This window comes from Vicugna pacos, chromosome 12 (assembly GCF_048564905.1).
Source record: "Vicugna pacos chromosome 12, VicPac4, whole genome shotgun sequence".
NCBI lineage: Eukaryota > Metazoa > Chordata > Mammalia > Artiodactyla > Camelidae > Vicugna > Vicugna pacos.
This window is the reverse complement of record NC_132998.1, coordinates 14,462,309-14,478,991: the sequence shown is the minus strand read 5'-3', so window position 1 is coordinate 14,478,991 and position 16,683 is coordinate 14,462,309. Positions and strand designations below refer to the sequence as shown.

General features: G+C 43.2%; 1 protein-coding gene across 5 annotated transcripts in view; it reads left to right on the top strand.

The window, feature by feature from the left end:
• Positions 1–4,070, top strand: part of PCED1B (PC-esterase domain containing 1B) — a 111,446-nt gene extending 107,376 nt beyond the window's left edge. For all 5 annotated transcript variants that reach the window (XM_015238051.3, XM_072972935.1, XM_072972936.1 and 2 more), the window contains one exon: positions 2,348–4,070. In XM_015238051.3, the coding sequence (XP_015093537.1) occupies positions 2,467–3,783 (1,317 nt within the window). In that variant the 5' untranslated portion in view covers positions 2,348–2,466 and the 3' untranslated portion in view covers positions 3,784–4,070. The remainder of the gene's footprint in view (positions 1–2,347) is intronic.
• Positions 4,071–16,683: the final 12,613 nt, after the last annotated feature.

Here is a 16,683-nt window from a genome sequence, read left to right as displayed (position 1 = left end):
GCTTTGTTTCATTCAGAATCTTTCACTTGCATCTTCTCATTTGATCTTCCCAGAACCCTGCTAGAAAAAAAGCACAAATATTATAACCGCCCCTCCCCCTTTTACAGATGATCAACCTGGTGTTCTGAAACCTGCTCAGTGATAATAATCCATGTCCATGCTATGTGTCAGGACATTGTTCTCAACACTTTCTATTTAATCTTCACACCAAATCTCTGAAGCAGGGGCTAAAAGTCCCATTTTACAGATAAGGAAGATTAAGGCAGAGAAAGGTTAAATAACTTGCCCAAGGACAAAGAGCTAACAGATAGAAGAGTTGAGATTCCAGCCCAGATAGTGTGGCTCCAAAAGCAGTGCTCCTCCCCAGTGTACTTAAGTGCCTCCATTTCCCACAGGTTTTAAGTAGCGGATTCGACTCACATCTGTGAGTCCAAGTCTAAGGTGCTTCACACTCAGAGAAGGAAAGTATTGGGCCATGTAAATACGACTGAAAGAGACAGCCCTGGGCTAGTCAGATCTGCCAACCTACACGAGAGAAACTAATGGAAAGGGATAATGTCCTATACTCTAGGGGACTAGGTACAGAATATGACCAGAGTTCAGCCCACATGGCGTGGCCTGGGAGCCCTGGGAACACCGGGGACAAGTTCTCCCCTTCACTTAGCACTTTGGAAACTCAGGTCTGAGTAGAAGAAACTTGTTCGCAAAGACCCCTGAAGGTCCACCCCACCTGTTCATTCTGTTTTCATAGCACTTAGCACTCTCGACTCTGTATTACAGGTATCGGTGAATATATCTGATCTGTTCCTGAAGGGTGAGACCAGGTTTTACTCATTTTTATATTTATTCCCCACGTGGAGCATTTAGTAGATGTTTATTAAGTGTGAATAGGATGAATAAATTAATATGAACAAGTGAACATGCCTGAGCCTCAAAGAGATTTGTAGTTTGCTTTAATTATGTCTCCTTTTGTTGTACCACAGTGAGCTAAATCCTGTCTTTAAGCTTTTTAGCTGATACCAAGAACATTTGAATGAAGATTCAAATAAGCCAATATTTTCAACTGTTCTCTTAGGGGAACACTTACATTCTATCCGCCTACATGTTTTCATTTGTGTACTTGTACCCATTTAAAACCACAAATAGTGTATCTTTTAAAAACTAAATGTGTAATTTAACAATAGCTATCCACCACACCTATTAAAGTGTTTACTAATGCAGGAAAGCCTAAATTAATATTTATGTGCACAAGAGTTCATGGAAAAGGAATGAAATTCAAAGAGGCAGTTAGACTCAGGCTTATATACCATTTTAACAAAGAACAAAAGGTATGAGTTTCAAGGGACGATAAATTGTGGGGAAGTGACTAGGATAAATTGTGGGGAAAGGCTATATGGGGGAACGAATGGAAAATAAGGGCTAGTTTAGTCAGGTCTGTGTATGCACACTCATCTCGATGGTGACAATTCCCTGTCTTCCTTGATTCTTCTCTCCTTGGTGGGGGAAAGGGGCACCTTCCCCAAAGGGAAATTTATGCCCTGCTTTTAGGTACATAAAGGGAGGGCAGACAGCTCATCTTGCATCTTTTGATTCTTAGTGGCCTTCAGCTCAAAATATTTCTTATGCCAAAGTAGCATATTTGGGGGTGGCATATTCTGATCTTCAAATGGAAGATGACTATTACTGAACACACATGTGAATTATTTCCAATTTTATTATTTTTTTTACAAGTCCTGTTGATAAAAAACAGCTGCTTCCTTGTTCAAGAAATCTTGTTTTTATGTTTTCGGACCTGGCATAGGTACTCTTCCTTATGGTGGCCTGTTGCATTTCATTAAATCCTTTTCAAGTTATTAAAATTGATGTACAACTATATAAAATGTACTTAGAAAAAGAGGGTAAGGCCAAGTCATCTATAATCTTACTGTCCTATTCCAAACTGGTTTTGCATATTTTCTTTCAATGTTATTTATGCATATCTCTTTAACACAGTTTCAGTGATGTGGGGCACACCTATGGTATGTAACGTCCACTTAACGGGTGTATCCCATTCTCCACATTCTTCCTTAATGACAGTCCTCATTATTTAACAGCTGAAGAGTTTGCCCAACCGTTCTGCACTTGTCAGACATCTGGGCTACCTTCAGGCGGGTGTGGGAAGAGCGATGCCCCGCGTGGCCGCAGGGAACCTGCGTTTCCAGGGTGTTCAGAGTCAAGTTTCAGGCATCAGCTGCGGCCGGACCAACCAGGGCTTCTGGCTCCAGGCTCCCCTCTTCCCAGGCTGAAGGGAGTGGAGCCCTGCCCTGCAAGTGCCCCGGGCCATAGCTCTGTCCCCGTCTCCCCACAGCCCTCCCCACACTGTGCCGGCCCGAGGTGGGTCCCTCGCGTCCGCTGTCTCCTTCTGTCCTAGCCTTGCGCAGACCCAGCGAGTGAAAGGAAGGAGCTAGGCGGCGCGCGCCGGGCGTCATGGTCCACCTGCTGACCGCCGAAGTGCAGCAGCTGCTCCACAACAAGTTCGTGGTCATCCTGGGGGACTCGGTCCAGAGGGCTGTGTACAAGGACCTGGTGCTCCTGCTGCAGAAGGACTGCCTGCTCACTCCCAACCAGCTCCGGGCCAAGGGGGAGGACAGCTTCGAACAGGACAAGCTGGTGCATGGAGGCCGGAAGAGCCACGGGCACAACGGCACCAACTACCGCGAGGAGCGCGAGTTCTGCTCCGGCCACCACAAGGTGCGCTTCTACTTCCTGACGCGCGTCTACTCGGACTACCTCAAGGGCATCTTGGAGAAGCTGCAGGCGGAGGAGCACGTCCCGGACTTGGTCGTCATGAACTCCTGCCTCTGGGACATCAGCAGGTATGGGGAGGACTCCTGGCCGAGCTACCTGCGGAACCTGGAGAGCCTGTTCGGGCTCCTGCGCCAGGTGCTGTCCAAGTCGTGCCTCCTGGTGTGGAACACGGCCATGCCCGTGGGCGACAACATCACGGCGCCCGTCCTCCCGCCTGAACTCCAGGCCTCGGCCTCCTCCTTCATGAAAAACAGAGTGATGGAAGCCAACTTCCACAGCTCTGTGGAGGCGGAGAAGCACGGCTTCGATGTGCTGGACTTGCATTTCCACTTCCGCCGCCACGTGGACATGCACCTGCAGGAGGACGGGGTGCACTGGAACGAGTTCGCGCACCGGCATCTCTCCCAGCTGCTGCTGGCCCACGTGGCTGACGCCTGGGGGGTAGAGCTCCCCAAGCGGCAGCTGGTGGGCCAGTTGATCAGGGGTGGTCCAACCAGAGGAAGACCTCGCCAGAGATTTGAGAGGCAGCCCCAGGCCAGCAGAGATCAGCTGGCCTTCTCTCCACCACCACCCCTGCCTCTGCCCAGACGCCAACCCCTGCTTCCCAGGCCATCTCCCCCCCCACCCCTGTTCCCACACTTGCCCCCACAACCTGGTCCCAATCCCTTTCACCAGCTGATGCCCCCATTCCTGCCCTGTCCCCAAGATGACTATTCTCCTTCAGACCATCCTTTCCAGTCAAATCAATTCTTAAACCATTTCCACTCAGGTGCTCCCCCAACTCCCCAGACAGAATTTGCTTTCCAACCTGACTTTGTGTTTGACCCCCAGCCACCTATGCTCCCCTTACCCCCAGCCTGTTACCAGCAGCGGCCCACTGTGGTTCACAGAGGTTTTCCCCGGTATCGTCCCCCCGGCCCCTATGTTCCCTGGAGAGGGCGGCCCAGACCTTCCAAGAGAAGGGCCCCAGTCTACCCAGAGCCCAGACCTCAATAGACTGGCCTGAGCCTTATTCCTCCTCATGCACACAGGCTGGGCAGACCGTCTGACTCTCCCCAGACAGACTGACCTTGTAACTGAAGCCTTTGGTCCCTGCTTGGACTTCTTTTTGTTCATTGCTGTTATCAATAATAGCAGGGAAGTTCGGTCTGACCCATTCTTGTTGGCCTATGGCCTCTACCTCTGCTGTCTGAGTGTGACCACACATCACTCCTGCCTCCCTACTCCCTATTCTTTGTCTTTTTATAAATATAAAATTGGAATAAAGAACTTGTTTCATAAAAGTTGTTGTGGGTTTTGTGTGTCTGTCTTTAATGGTGCCTCTGCTTCCACTGACCACTTTGCTTCATAAGAGCAGGGACGATATCTGCTGTAGAGTTTAGAGTTAACGGCATTGTGATAAGCTACTCAAAATGGCATTTGTCTGAAAGATTTCTGTAAAATGGATGTGATTCCTTACAAACAAGCCAAAGAACTTTAACTTTTTGTGGTGATGTTTTCCCGAGATTCTCAAAGAACTGTGGAATTTTAGGACTAAGAAAAAACTAAAGACATAAAATTTAACTAACATTTACAAACAAGGAAACTGGAGCCAAGAGAGGTGAGTGACTTGTTCTGGGTCACCCAGGAAAATCACTCCTCCACTAGTCTTTCATAGTATACTAGTTTCTAGTTTATATTAACCTTCAGACTTGATTTATACCACAGCAAACCAAGAAGGGAAGTTTACAGAGCATGGTCTTTCTGTGGAACTGATGGTGAAGAATCCCGATAGCTCGAGAGCCAGAAGCTTGTTGGTTAGACCTGCAATGAATTAGGTACGTCAGCTCAAGTGGATGGCATGCTTGTGATTTTACGATTTCCTAAATAGTCTTGAGTTTGGGGCCTGAGAAAATTAAAGTAAGTTGCACTCAATGACCATGTGAATCATCATGATAAAGTAAAACTACAGGTTGGAAGGGACTGCCCAGTGCCCAAATCCCTTCCTTCCAAATTGGACAGGTGGCCACTACCATCTCTCCTCTGTTTTGCAGGAATGTTAACATCACTGAGATTGTTTAAATGTTAGGCTCTTTGTCACACTAGACTTGTGAAATGTTAATACTTCGATAAAATAGTCTAAAATTGTCCAGATGATAGGATTTTCCATTGATTTGACTGGTTTATAGGCCTTCAATTGGACCATCCTTAAATTTGGCGATGGGGGTAAGGAAATGTTACTTGCAAAAATGAAGGTTATGAAATCCCAAGAAATGAGTGAGATAAAGCTATTTACAGAAGAAATATCCAGAAGTTTTTAATCCACTAAAATACCATAGGATTCCTGGGAAATAGGGCCTTTATCATACTTATCTTGGTGTGTAAAATCTTGTGCAATGTCTAGCACTTAGTAAGTACTGAATGATGTTTCTTGAATGAATCAGGGAGTGAATGAAGAGGCGGAGTATGTGTTCCTGGTGAGACTACTGTTACAAGGAGATGATACAAGTTGACGTTCAATCCTTGCAGCACATTGGAAGGAATGTTGTCAAAACAGCATGATAATGATCTTCAAGGACCCTAGAAAGGTAGTGCCTATGGGTCAAAATTGGCCAGAATGTCCCAGCGTAGTCAGGAGAGTGGGGACCTGTCTGACCAATGTACATGTTCTCATCACAGGGAGATGAGTGCACCAGGCTGTAAGATTTGGTAGTATTAGATGTGGCGATCAGCCAGTAGCCATCATTCTGGTTTTACATTTTCCAAGCAAGATCAAAGCGCATTTAGCTGCTGATCTGGCTAAGTGGGCACATTTAGTATTTCTACTTCCATGAATAAACCAATAAATTGGTGCTGTGGTTTAACTCTCATGAGTTACGTTAATATGTATTAATCCTTAATCTGATCACACCTAAGGAAATCTGATGAACTAAGGAAAATGAGTTCTTAGAAAAACAGTGCTGACAACCAGGCACTGAGTCAATGATGACTCTACTTTGTTATGGATTAAACTGCACCCATCACGTGACAGCCGTGTTTCTCTCACTTGGGTTAGGAGGAGGGCAGATACAGCCTTCTTCCTAGATGTATTAATTTCCTATGGCTGCTATAACATGGTGGCTTAGAACAACACATATTTATTCCCTTAGAGTTCCAGAGCTCAAAAGTCCAAATCCATTACCCCAGAGTAAAACCCTTGCTATGTCTTCCGCTGTCCTCCACGCTCAGGCTTCTGCCTGCCCCTCCAATGTTATCTTCTGGAACTCTTCATTGTTCTTTGTGCTTTCAACACCCAAGACTTCTTTCTGTTTATACAACGTGTCAAACTCTTATCACTTGGGTCTTTGCCCTAGCTATACCCTTGCCTGGAATGTTCTCCATCCTCTACCCCCAGCTCTTTGGATATCTAACCCTTCCTCCTTCCACCCACACCTTCCAAGTCGTCTCCTTAGAGGTCTTCCATGACCATTTAATCTAAAGGTGCTGTTAGGAGTTATAGTAACACTCTTTTTCCTTTGTTTTGTTTACCCCACTCAGCAGGAGTCTCAGTGGGTGCTGGTTTGTGAGCTTCTCCGTGAGCCTTGCTCACTGTTGAATTCCCAATGCCTAGTAGCATGGTGCCTGGCAAAGAAGGTGTTCAAATATATTTACTTTAGTTAAAGGTTCAAGACCATAATTACTTCACATTGTGCCCTCCAGGAAGAATGCAATTCATATCAGAATTGAGCTGTATTTGCTAAGTTTTCTTTAGAAACTGTCTGCAGAACTCTCCAGTAACTTTGCCTAAGCTAACAGCCCCTGGACCTCTTCACTCTCACTGGCAGTTAAAGCCTGAGAAAACTGTCCATGGGTGCTTACAGTTAATTTCGTACACATTCTAGCCTTCAGCTTCCAGCCTAGAGCTTTCTTCTTGGCCCATTTTTTGCTATTGTCCTCTTGCTCCTTAAGTCAAGAAACCTAGCAATGCAATCAAGCTATTGCCTGGTAAAAAGAGCCAAAATTATTCAATGTTGATGAGAGAAATTATTACTTCATTGTTAAGACTTAGAATCCAGGGTTCATTTGGCCTCTTCTCCAGCCCCAAATGACAGCATTCAAGGCTTTTTATATTTGACACTTGTCTCAAGTTTTCTGGGGAAAAAATTTAAAAAGTGAGAGAGAGCTAAAAGAAAATTAACGATTAAATTAACATTATCCAAGTGGCATATATCTCACAAGATTCTATAATAAGGTATACACTATGTTAGACCAAAAGCCAAAATTTTAAAGCTGTAACTATGTATTTCCATATGCCAAGCAAAGCAAGGCACAGCATTTGAAAACAAAGGGAACCTTACATCCTGCTGTAGGCCCAGGATGAGCTCCGACTCTGGTCAGCCACAGAGCTCTCATTTGCAGGCCCTCCTCCCCCCACACACACATTGCATGACTGTCAGAGGCAATTTTCACTTTGAATTCTGGAACTATATGCAGCTGCAGCTCCACCTCTGGAATTTTCTGTTCATGCCTTCTGCAAAAGTTAGTTGTTTTGAAAACTTAGATCCTCAACACTCATGTCAGGGAAGGAATTTGCCATTGTTTTAGACTATCGTATGCTTGTGGTTATAAACCCTAGAAACAATGTTCTCAGTGTCACAACTTTAAGAAAAGCTTTTATCTCTGCATGCTTAATTTATAGGTAAAATTTTTCACAAGACTTTACCCATTAATCTTTCAAGAAACATATTCTAAAACATGTCCCTTTGAGGCATAACCTTTACTCCTCATGCATTCTATGGGCAAGGATGCTTACAAAAGGATTCATGCTATACTGGCCCCATGTGGAAATTTACAATGGCTTTTAATGGAGTAGAGGCTCTGAGACATTCAGTATGAAATAAACTTGATTAAATGTGTTTCATCTAGTACTTCCAAGATGTCTTCAACTACAGACCATTTTTACACATAGCATCTTTTAAAAACATATTTGGGGAAATATTGTTCTAGAGAATGCCAGATATAAGAGTTGGGGTAAATGAAGGGAAAAATTTTGTTAGTGACACTTGATACATGAAGCCCTTTTTTAATGGAGCATTGTAGTATTCTGTGCCTAAATGTGAGCTAAAATTCATTAGATAAGCCTGGGACAAGTCCGAGATTAGCTAGTTAATCGAAGTGGGATGAAATGTACCAGAAATGATTGCTTTCTTCTTCCCTAAGATGGGGGTGAGGAGGGCGCCAGGACAGCCTACCATGGTAACAAGTATTGGGGTTAGTCTAGTCCAGCCTGCAGAGTATGGTGTGGTGTGGAGTGGTTAATCCACCCCAGGTGTTTGATGCCTGGCACAGGGTCACAGAACATCCCCAGACACATCCTAGCGGAACATGATAATGGGAAGTGGGGAATAAACAGTATTCTGCAACTGAGCAGATAGTCATTCAACACTGCACCCTCTGCCAACACCGTTGTTAGGAGCAGGACTAAATCTCTAGAAAGGACCTGCCTTAGAAGAACGAGCACACTGGCAGGTGCTGCTATGACAGAGCCAGGTATTCCTGATGAAGAAGAGACAGCCAGGCCATGTGGTCTGTGACATCTGGTTGGGACTCTGGACAGGTGCCTCCCATCATGCTGCAGTGACTGCTCAGACCCGCTGGTACCCGGTTTACCAAACCTGGCTCCTTATCTACGCTTCCCATGTCTACACACATGGACAAATTTCTGATCTTATATTTCATCTCAGTAATTACATCACACTGCCAGATTAATACTTTTCTTACCATCCACTCTTCTTTAAATGCACCATGCCCTAAGGCAGTGATTCTCAAAGTTTAGAGTGCATCAGAGCATCCTGGTGGGCTTGCCAAACACCATTGTGGCCATCTCTCCCCAGAGCTTCTGATTCAGGAGGTCCAGGGTGGGGCCCTAGCATTTGCATTTCTAGTAAGTTTCACACTTTGAAAATCACCAAAGAGACAAAAATGTAAAAAGAATCATGTAATTCCACTCATGTAGCCATAACCTAAATGTATAGCCATTGTTAATATGTCACCATGTTTTATTTTTTTCTGAAGTATTTTAAAACAAATTACATCATAATATGTCATCCTTAAGTATTTCATGTGTGGGAAATGAGGACATTTGCCTACACAAGCCCAAGATAAGGATCACATCTAACAAACCTGACAATAAGTCGTTGGTGTGATCTGATGCTGTTGCGGACTGAATGGTTGTGTTCCTCCAAAATTCGTATGTTGAAATCCTGTCCCACTATCTGATGGTATTAGGGGGTGGGCTTTAGGGAGATAGTTAGGATTAGATGAGGCATGAGGGTGGTGCCCTCATGAATGGGATTAGTGCCCTTGTAAGGTTCACAAGAGAGCTTGCTTCCTCTCTCTGTTCTCCATGTGGGGACATGTTGGAACAAGAGGCACCTCACCAGAATCCGACCCTGCTAACACCCTGATCTCAGACCTCCAGCCTCCAGAACTGTGACAAATAGATTTCTATTGTTTAGAAGCCACTCAGTCTGTGGTACAGTAGTCCCGAACCCCTTATCCACTGTTTCACTTTTCACGGTTTCAGTTACCTGTGGTCAATTGTGGTCTAAAAATATTAAATGGAAAATTTCAGAAATAAACGATTCATAAGTTTTTAAAGTGTGCACCATGCTGAATAATGTAATGAAGTCACCCACCCTCCTCTTCCCCTGCCCTGCTCAACCCAACCAGAGATGTGAGTCGTCAATTTGTCTATTATATCCCACCCATTAATGAGTCAGCTGTCTGGATTATAAAATCAACCATTGCTCTGTCACACTGCTTTTGTTCAAGTATCTCTTATTGTACTTAACAGTGGCTCAAAACATGAGAGTAGTGATGTTGGCAGTTTGGATATTCTCTTACTATGCTTAATCTATAAATTAAACTTCATCATAGGTAGTATGTACAGGGGAAAACATAGTATATATAGGGTTCAATACTACCCAAAGTTTCAGGTATTCACTGGGGGTCTTGGAACACATTCCCTGCAGACAAGGGAAAACTACTGTACTTTGTTACAGCAGCAGAACTAAAACAGATACTCAGATACAGCTACAATGTGTTGTCTGCAGCTATTCAAATTGGGATCCATGAAAGAATCACCCATTGCATTGGTTATTATGTCTGTGAATTTCTTTTCATCTAGAAGAAAACCCAAAACACTCCCTTCTTTTTTTCATGACACTGACTCATTGAAAAGATCTGTCCTGCAGAATGTTCCATTTTCTGAGTTTGTCTAATAATTTCTTCATGATGTCATTTAACGTTTACTTTTCCCCCTGTGTTTCCTATAATGTGAATGTTAGAGCCAAAGGTTTGATTTAGATGCAGTTAAATTTCTGGTAGAACACTTCACAGACAAGGCAGTATTCTGTGCTGAGACAGATCACCAAGGTGAAATGTGGCAGTTGGATGCCTACATTTTAAAGTTATGTTTTCCTATTTGTAAGCAGCATCTCACGGGTGATACAGTAGTACCATGTTAGTAGTCCAGTTCCTCATCAGTCTTTCACTTAATGATTTTAGCACACATTGATAATTCTTGCTTGAAACAGAGATTTCGTTAGAGGTAAGAAAATGGTGACTTTCTGATTTTACCATTGCTTGTACATTTCTTAGCTGGTATTCTTGTGTAAGGAAGAGATCTTCTTCAGTGACAGAAGCTATTTGCTCACTCTGAGATACACTTCCTATAGAAAAGCCTTGTTACCATGAGATATGATAATAGATACAACTAGACTCCACTCTCAGACCCCCTTCCTCACTACCCCCCCACCCCACAATCAATCAGCTAGAACTCCTCTGGCAGGGACCCAGACATGGGGGTGGGGGGAACATGACACTGATCATCTGAAATGAGACTCTAGCTAGAAGCCAAGTATTTGAAACAACCCCATAAAGACCTCCAGTATCAACACTGGGGAATAAGCTCAGAGTTAGAACAGCACCAAGGATATAAATCAGGTGGAGATGAACCTATAAATAGTGGACAAATGACCCTGGTTTTGCAGATGAGAAGGAGGCAAAGTCGGGTTTAGGTAAACCAACCCAATGCGCTAGTTAATACATGGAGAGTAAAAGTGGAAAAAACTCCTCTGCATGCGAAGTCATCTTCATTTTGGTATTTAATCTTCCTTAATTGCCCAATAAATAATTACACATCAGAGGGACGGCATTTATGTGTCTATGTCAATCGGCAGGTGACATTCTAGTCTCATTATTTATTGGGAAATACACATTTGTTAACTCAGTGCAAATATTTATTAGACAATACATTACATTTTCAGGGCTAGAGATAAAATTTAGATAAGAAAGCCGTATTATATAAGATTATTCAAGGAAATTACTACTTGGGGGAAATGACCTAAGAATGCTTTACTGAGTAATTCCTTAATACCATGCTTTCAAACTTTTCCATCAAAATACCTCGAATGGTTCAAGAAGAACCTCTGTCTATAGGAGGTTTGCCTGCAGCCGCCTACCCCTCAAATTAAATTTATTTCATGCCTCATATTAAAATATTAACTGAAATTCTATGTTCAACTCTATACACTATCATTATTTGTTTCATTTTTTAATGGAATACCACTCAGTCATAAAAAGGAGTGAAATAATGTCATTTGCAGCAACATGATGGACTTAAAGATTACCATATTGAGTGAAGTAAGAAAAAACAAATCTATGATATCACTTATATGTGGACTGTAAAGAAAAATACAAATTCTACTTAAAACAAACCACAAGCAGACTCATGGACATAGAAAACAAACTATGGATACCAAAGGGGAAGGGAGGGAGGAGGGATAAATTAGGAGTTTGAGATGAACAGATACGCATTATATAAAATAGATAAACAACAAGGACCTACTGTGCAGCACAGGGCACTATACTCAATTTCTTGTAATAACGTATAATGTGAAAGAATCCAAAAGGAAAAAATACATATGTTTGTATAGGTATAACTGAAAAGCTTTGCAAGATTACACACGCTGTAAATCAACTACACTTCAAAAAAAGAGAAAATTCAAAAAACATGCTGCTCACGGACCTTACGTTCTTCTGTTTGCTTAGCTCCTTTGCACGAACACAGATGTGTCTTGGGTACAGCTCTCCACTCTTACCACATGTCTCCTCAATCAAGGAATAAACCTCCCCATACGCATCCATTCTTCAACAGCCATTTCGTAGTGGGACAAGTGATGGGACAAGTGCTCAGGCTATTCCTAAAACACAGATGTGCCTGGAATGTTTAATATTTATGTGGCAGCTAGTGAAAAACCTTGGTTTTCTTTTTTCTTTGATTCTTATGAGGCCATATGGTTGTTATATAATGTCATTTACAAATAAGCACATCCATATATACACACACACATGTAAATACACATATACATATATACACACACAAAGGACTATGATTCTGTGTTAAGTTCATGGGGACATTAATGTGTTGGGCTGGGCATTGTAGAAGATTTAGAGATGAATCAAACACTAGCCCTGTCACCAAGGAACTTAAAATCCAGTAGAGAAGATGTAATACGTGCACGAATAACTTTATTTCCAGAGAAAATGCAGTAAGTGCCGGGACAGGGAAAGAGGCTTCAGCGCTGCAGGCGACGGAACGAGGGGGAGCTTGCGTGCATCCGGCAGATGCGAGAAAAATAGAGCCTGTGGCTATGGAGGCATCGGAGCTGCGTCCTGAGAAATGGGCGGGATTTGCCTGTGCTGGAAATGAGGTGGCATGACATCCCATGGAGGAGAGCACAACCAAGGATGCAGAAGTAGGTAGGAGACATGGCCAGGCACCCTGCAGAGGTCACTTTGCCCAGAATACAGGACTCATAAGGGGACTAGAGGTCAATGATCTGGGGAAAGAGATTACGTGGTAGTTTTCCTGGCTGCTGTAACAAATTGCCACACACTGATGGTTTGAGATAACATAAATATATTACCTTACGATTCTGGAGGCAAAAAGCCTGGAATGGGTGTCACTGGGCAAAATCAAGGTGTTGGCAGGACTGTTTTCCTTACTGGAGGCTCTAAAGGAGAATCTAGTTTCTTGACTTTTCCAGCAAGAAGCTGCTCAACATTCCTTGGCTCCTGGCCCCATGCATCTTCAAAGCCGGCAATGGCCAGTTGAGTCTTTCACATCACATCACATCACATCATCACATATCACATCACTGACACTGGCTCTTCTGCTTCCCACTTCCACATTTAAGGACACTTGTGATTATACTGGGCCCACCTGGACAACCCAGGATCATCTCCTCATCTCAAAATCAGCTGATTAGCAACCATAATTCCATCTGCAACCTTAATTCTCTTTTGTGATGAAACACAAGTTCCAGAGAATAGGGCATGGACATTTTGGGGGGACCATTCTACCTATCAAAGGTTGGAACCAAAGACTAAAGGGCCCTGAGTGTCAAGGTCGTCACCCTCATTCTTCATGCTGGAGGAGAAAACACAGTATCTGTTTTCACATTAAAGATGGTTTCTGTTCAAATATTTTCTTGCTTTTAGCTGGAATTATAGCAATTCATGTAGTAGCCCAAGTTATCTCATACCCAGTGGATGTTCTGGTTGGCAGAAATGGATGACTTTGATTAATAAAAAATGGGAAGATAAATTAAATATTGATAAATGCAGTTCGGTGTGTTTGTTTTTTCAAAACACAGGGCCCATGGGGATGGGACGTCATAAAAGGAGATCTTGGTATTAGAAACCACTGCCTTGAAAAATATGGCCTCTAATTATTCCAGTTGGTCCTACCTGCGTAAATGGCATTTATCTCTATTACTGACACATCTCTAGGTTTGGAGGATGAAAAGTTTGGAAAAGATTAAAATAAAATCGATTTAGCAAATGCATTTCATCTTCCAATTTGTTTATGGTTTGATCAATAATTCATCTCTTAACATCTGTCTCTTAAAGACTATCTTGTCTGTTGTCTTTACGGATGACAAATTAGGATATTGGGAAAAACAAGTTACCTTCTTTTTAAAGGCCACAGCGTCTCAAACGAAATGCCCCAAATTTATAGTGTGTAGGCAACAAAAACAAATGACTTAAAACTGTGCAACCAGCAGAGGGAAGAAATATCTGATCAGGCAGGCAATACAAATGAGACAAAAGGAAATCCATCTGGACTGAGGTACCGCGCTGTTCAGTTGGCCTTTCTGTATGTGTTCAGCCAATTTGGAGATTCTCCCTTTTAAAATATCATTTCAGTTAAAATGTGCTACTGGAGTGTAAGTTTACATAGCTGTTCCTCGTGTTGAGCCTGGATCCCTTTCTCGTGTAGCTGTTTGTGTGGAATATATTTTTCTCAAATTTTTAGTGCTTGCCTTTTTGTTGTTGTTGGAAGGAAGGTATTTTTGTTTGTTTGTTTGTTTGTTTGTTTATTTTAATGGTGGTACTGGGGATTGAACCCAGGACCTTGTGCATACTAAGCATTTACTCTACCACTGAGCTATACCCTCCCCACCATGCTTGTCTTTTTTATTTGAATAAAGAAACAGTGGAAAGGCAGAACAGACTGGTTCTATGGAGAGGCGCACCTAGGCAGGGAGAGGAGCATCATTTGGGTGCAGACAGTGATCTGCAGTTTTTTGACACAGCACAGCTAACACTTACAGAGAACTTCCTACACACGAGGTATGGTGTGGGATTGCTGCTCCTCACAGCCACTCTGTGAGCCCTGCGCCGGCATTAATCTTATTTCCGATGCTGAAACAGGCGTGGAGAGATCAAGTTGCTTGTCAAACCTCACACTGTCAGTGCGTGAAGGAGCTGGGAGTCGAGCCCTAGGCTGTCATTTTAAAATATGAATACCATCATTTCACTCCCCTGCTCGGTAAACATTATCTCTTTAAATTTTGTGGCCTTGTGTTTCTCCACCTTGGCTTCACCCTGGAATCACTTGGGGGTCTTTTACAAAATACTATTGCCTACAATCCACTTCAGACCATTTAAAAGTAAAACAAAGGTGGAACAAATGGAATTCCCTTTGTTACTGCTAGAGACCAGGCTGGAAAATGAAGCTTTAGGTCTGGCGGTCAAATGGGCTGAAATTAGTCATACGTGCTCAAAGGCAAGCACTTGCTGGACCAGAGCAGGCCTGCCCAGACAAGACATTCACTGCAGAGGGACACTGTACTCTCTTGGAAAGCTCACTCCAAAAAGCAGCAGCAGAGCTGATCCAATGGGCCCAGTGATTCTTCCAAAATTATAATCAGATTCCTCACACCATAGTCCCAGGGGTGGAAAAAATAAAGGGACAAAGACAGACCAAGCCCATATTGGGAAATCCTCATTATAGAAACAGGAGAGGAGAAAAGATGCCTCCCCTTTGTATCAACCAGAGTTCATCCAGGAGAACAAAATCCACACCAGGGTTATTAAAGGGAGGGTATCAAATACAGGGAATTCATCACAAAGGTGTTGGAGGAACTGCAAGAATATCCTAGGTAGATGAGTCATCTCCAAAATTAGCAACTGGGAAGCCAATACCCATCCCTCAGGCTGGAGGAATAAATGAAAAAGGTGTTGCTTCCTGAGCCCCAGAGCTGGGGTCACTCGGTAGACCCTATGATTATAAGGAGCCTATTTGGGCATGAGTTGGAGCCACACCAGAGTTGCAGCTGCTGTGGGCACGCCTCCTGAAACAGAGGAAAAGGGCAGGAAATACCCTGGCTCCTCCTTTCCTCCCAAACTCCAATCTCCAGCAGTGCCTCCAACCGGCAAGCCTAATACAGAGCTGGTGGTCAAGGGAGCCTGGGAATCACCGCTCGCAAGAGTCAGGTAGAGAGAGCACAGGAAGGGAACGGGCTTAGAGCAAACAGGCAAAGAGCCAGCACAACCTTTAACAAGGAAGAGTTTTATTAATGTCTCTGCAGAAAAGATGAAAGAGATGAAAGAAAATATATATCCCATATCACACCAAAAACCTTTCTAAGTATCTCTTCACCATTTCTTTAAATTTCTCTCCTGCAGCAGCTACCATGTATTTCTCCATCTTTTGCCCCTGTTTCAGTTAGATCCCCCCAGTGGCTCTCCTCTGCTCCCCCTTAACCCTCTCCTGAGTCTCCTCCACCTAAGCTTTGTCCGTTCAGTTTACCCCCAGTTACCTTCTCTAAAACGAATATATGAGTATATATGCAAGACTGGGATATTGTGCTGTACACACACACACACACACACAAAACAGAAATAAATCAATGAAAAATAAAAAAGACAGTGAATGATAAGTGTATGGGTTAAAAAAAAAAAAAAGATGGTTCTCCTTGGGGCCTCCCTCAGTGCCTGCTTAAGGCTTTGAGTTTGGGTAAATAGTGTTAATGTGATCAATTTGGTCACTGCAGTTTAGTTAAGCCTAAAGCAGTTGAGTTACTCACGAAGGAGGAAGTATTCCCCTGCTCAAAATTAGGTCATCTGCTGGCCTTTCTTCTTTCAAATTAAAGCAGTTGACCACCTATTTACTTTGGTTAATGACAGAGTCAAAATGCCACCCCTGCGGCCCCACTCAGCCTGCATCCGTGCGTGTTTGGCATTTAACAGAACTGAAAGGACTTCTGTTTCATTTTCTTGGAACCACAGATTTTAAATATCTGTGGTTTAGCTTCTGGGCTCACCATGGGAGCATTGGAATCATTGCTATTTCAAGACAGATGAAAAAAATTAGAATAGTGCCTAGGACATAATAGGAATTTTAAAACTGTGCATTGATAAGACACAGATAGATTATATGATCGTGTTAGTTTTCTGGGGTTGCCATAACAAAGTACCACAGACCGAGTGGCTTGAACAACAGAAACGTATTTTGCTATAATTCTGGAAGCTAGAAGTCTGAGAGCAAGAATCGCAGGGTTAGTTTCTTCTGAGGCTGCTCCCCCT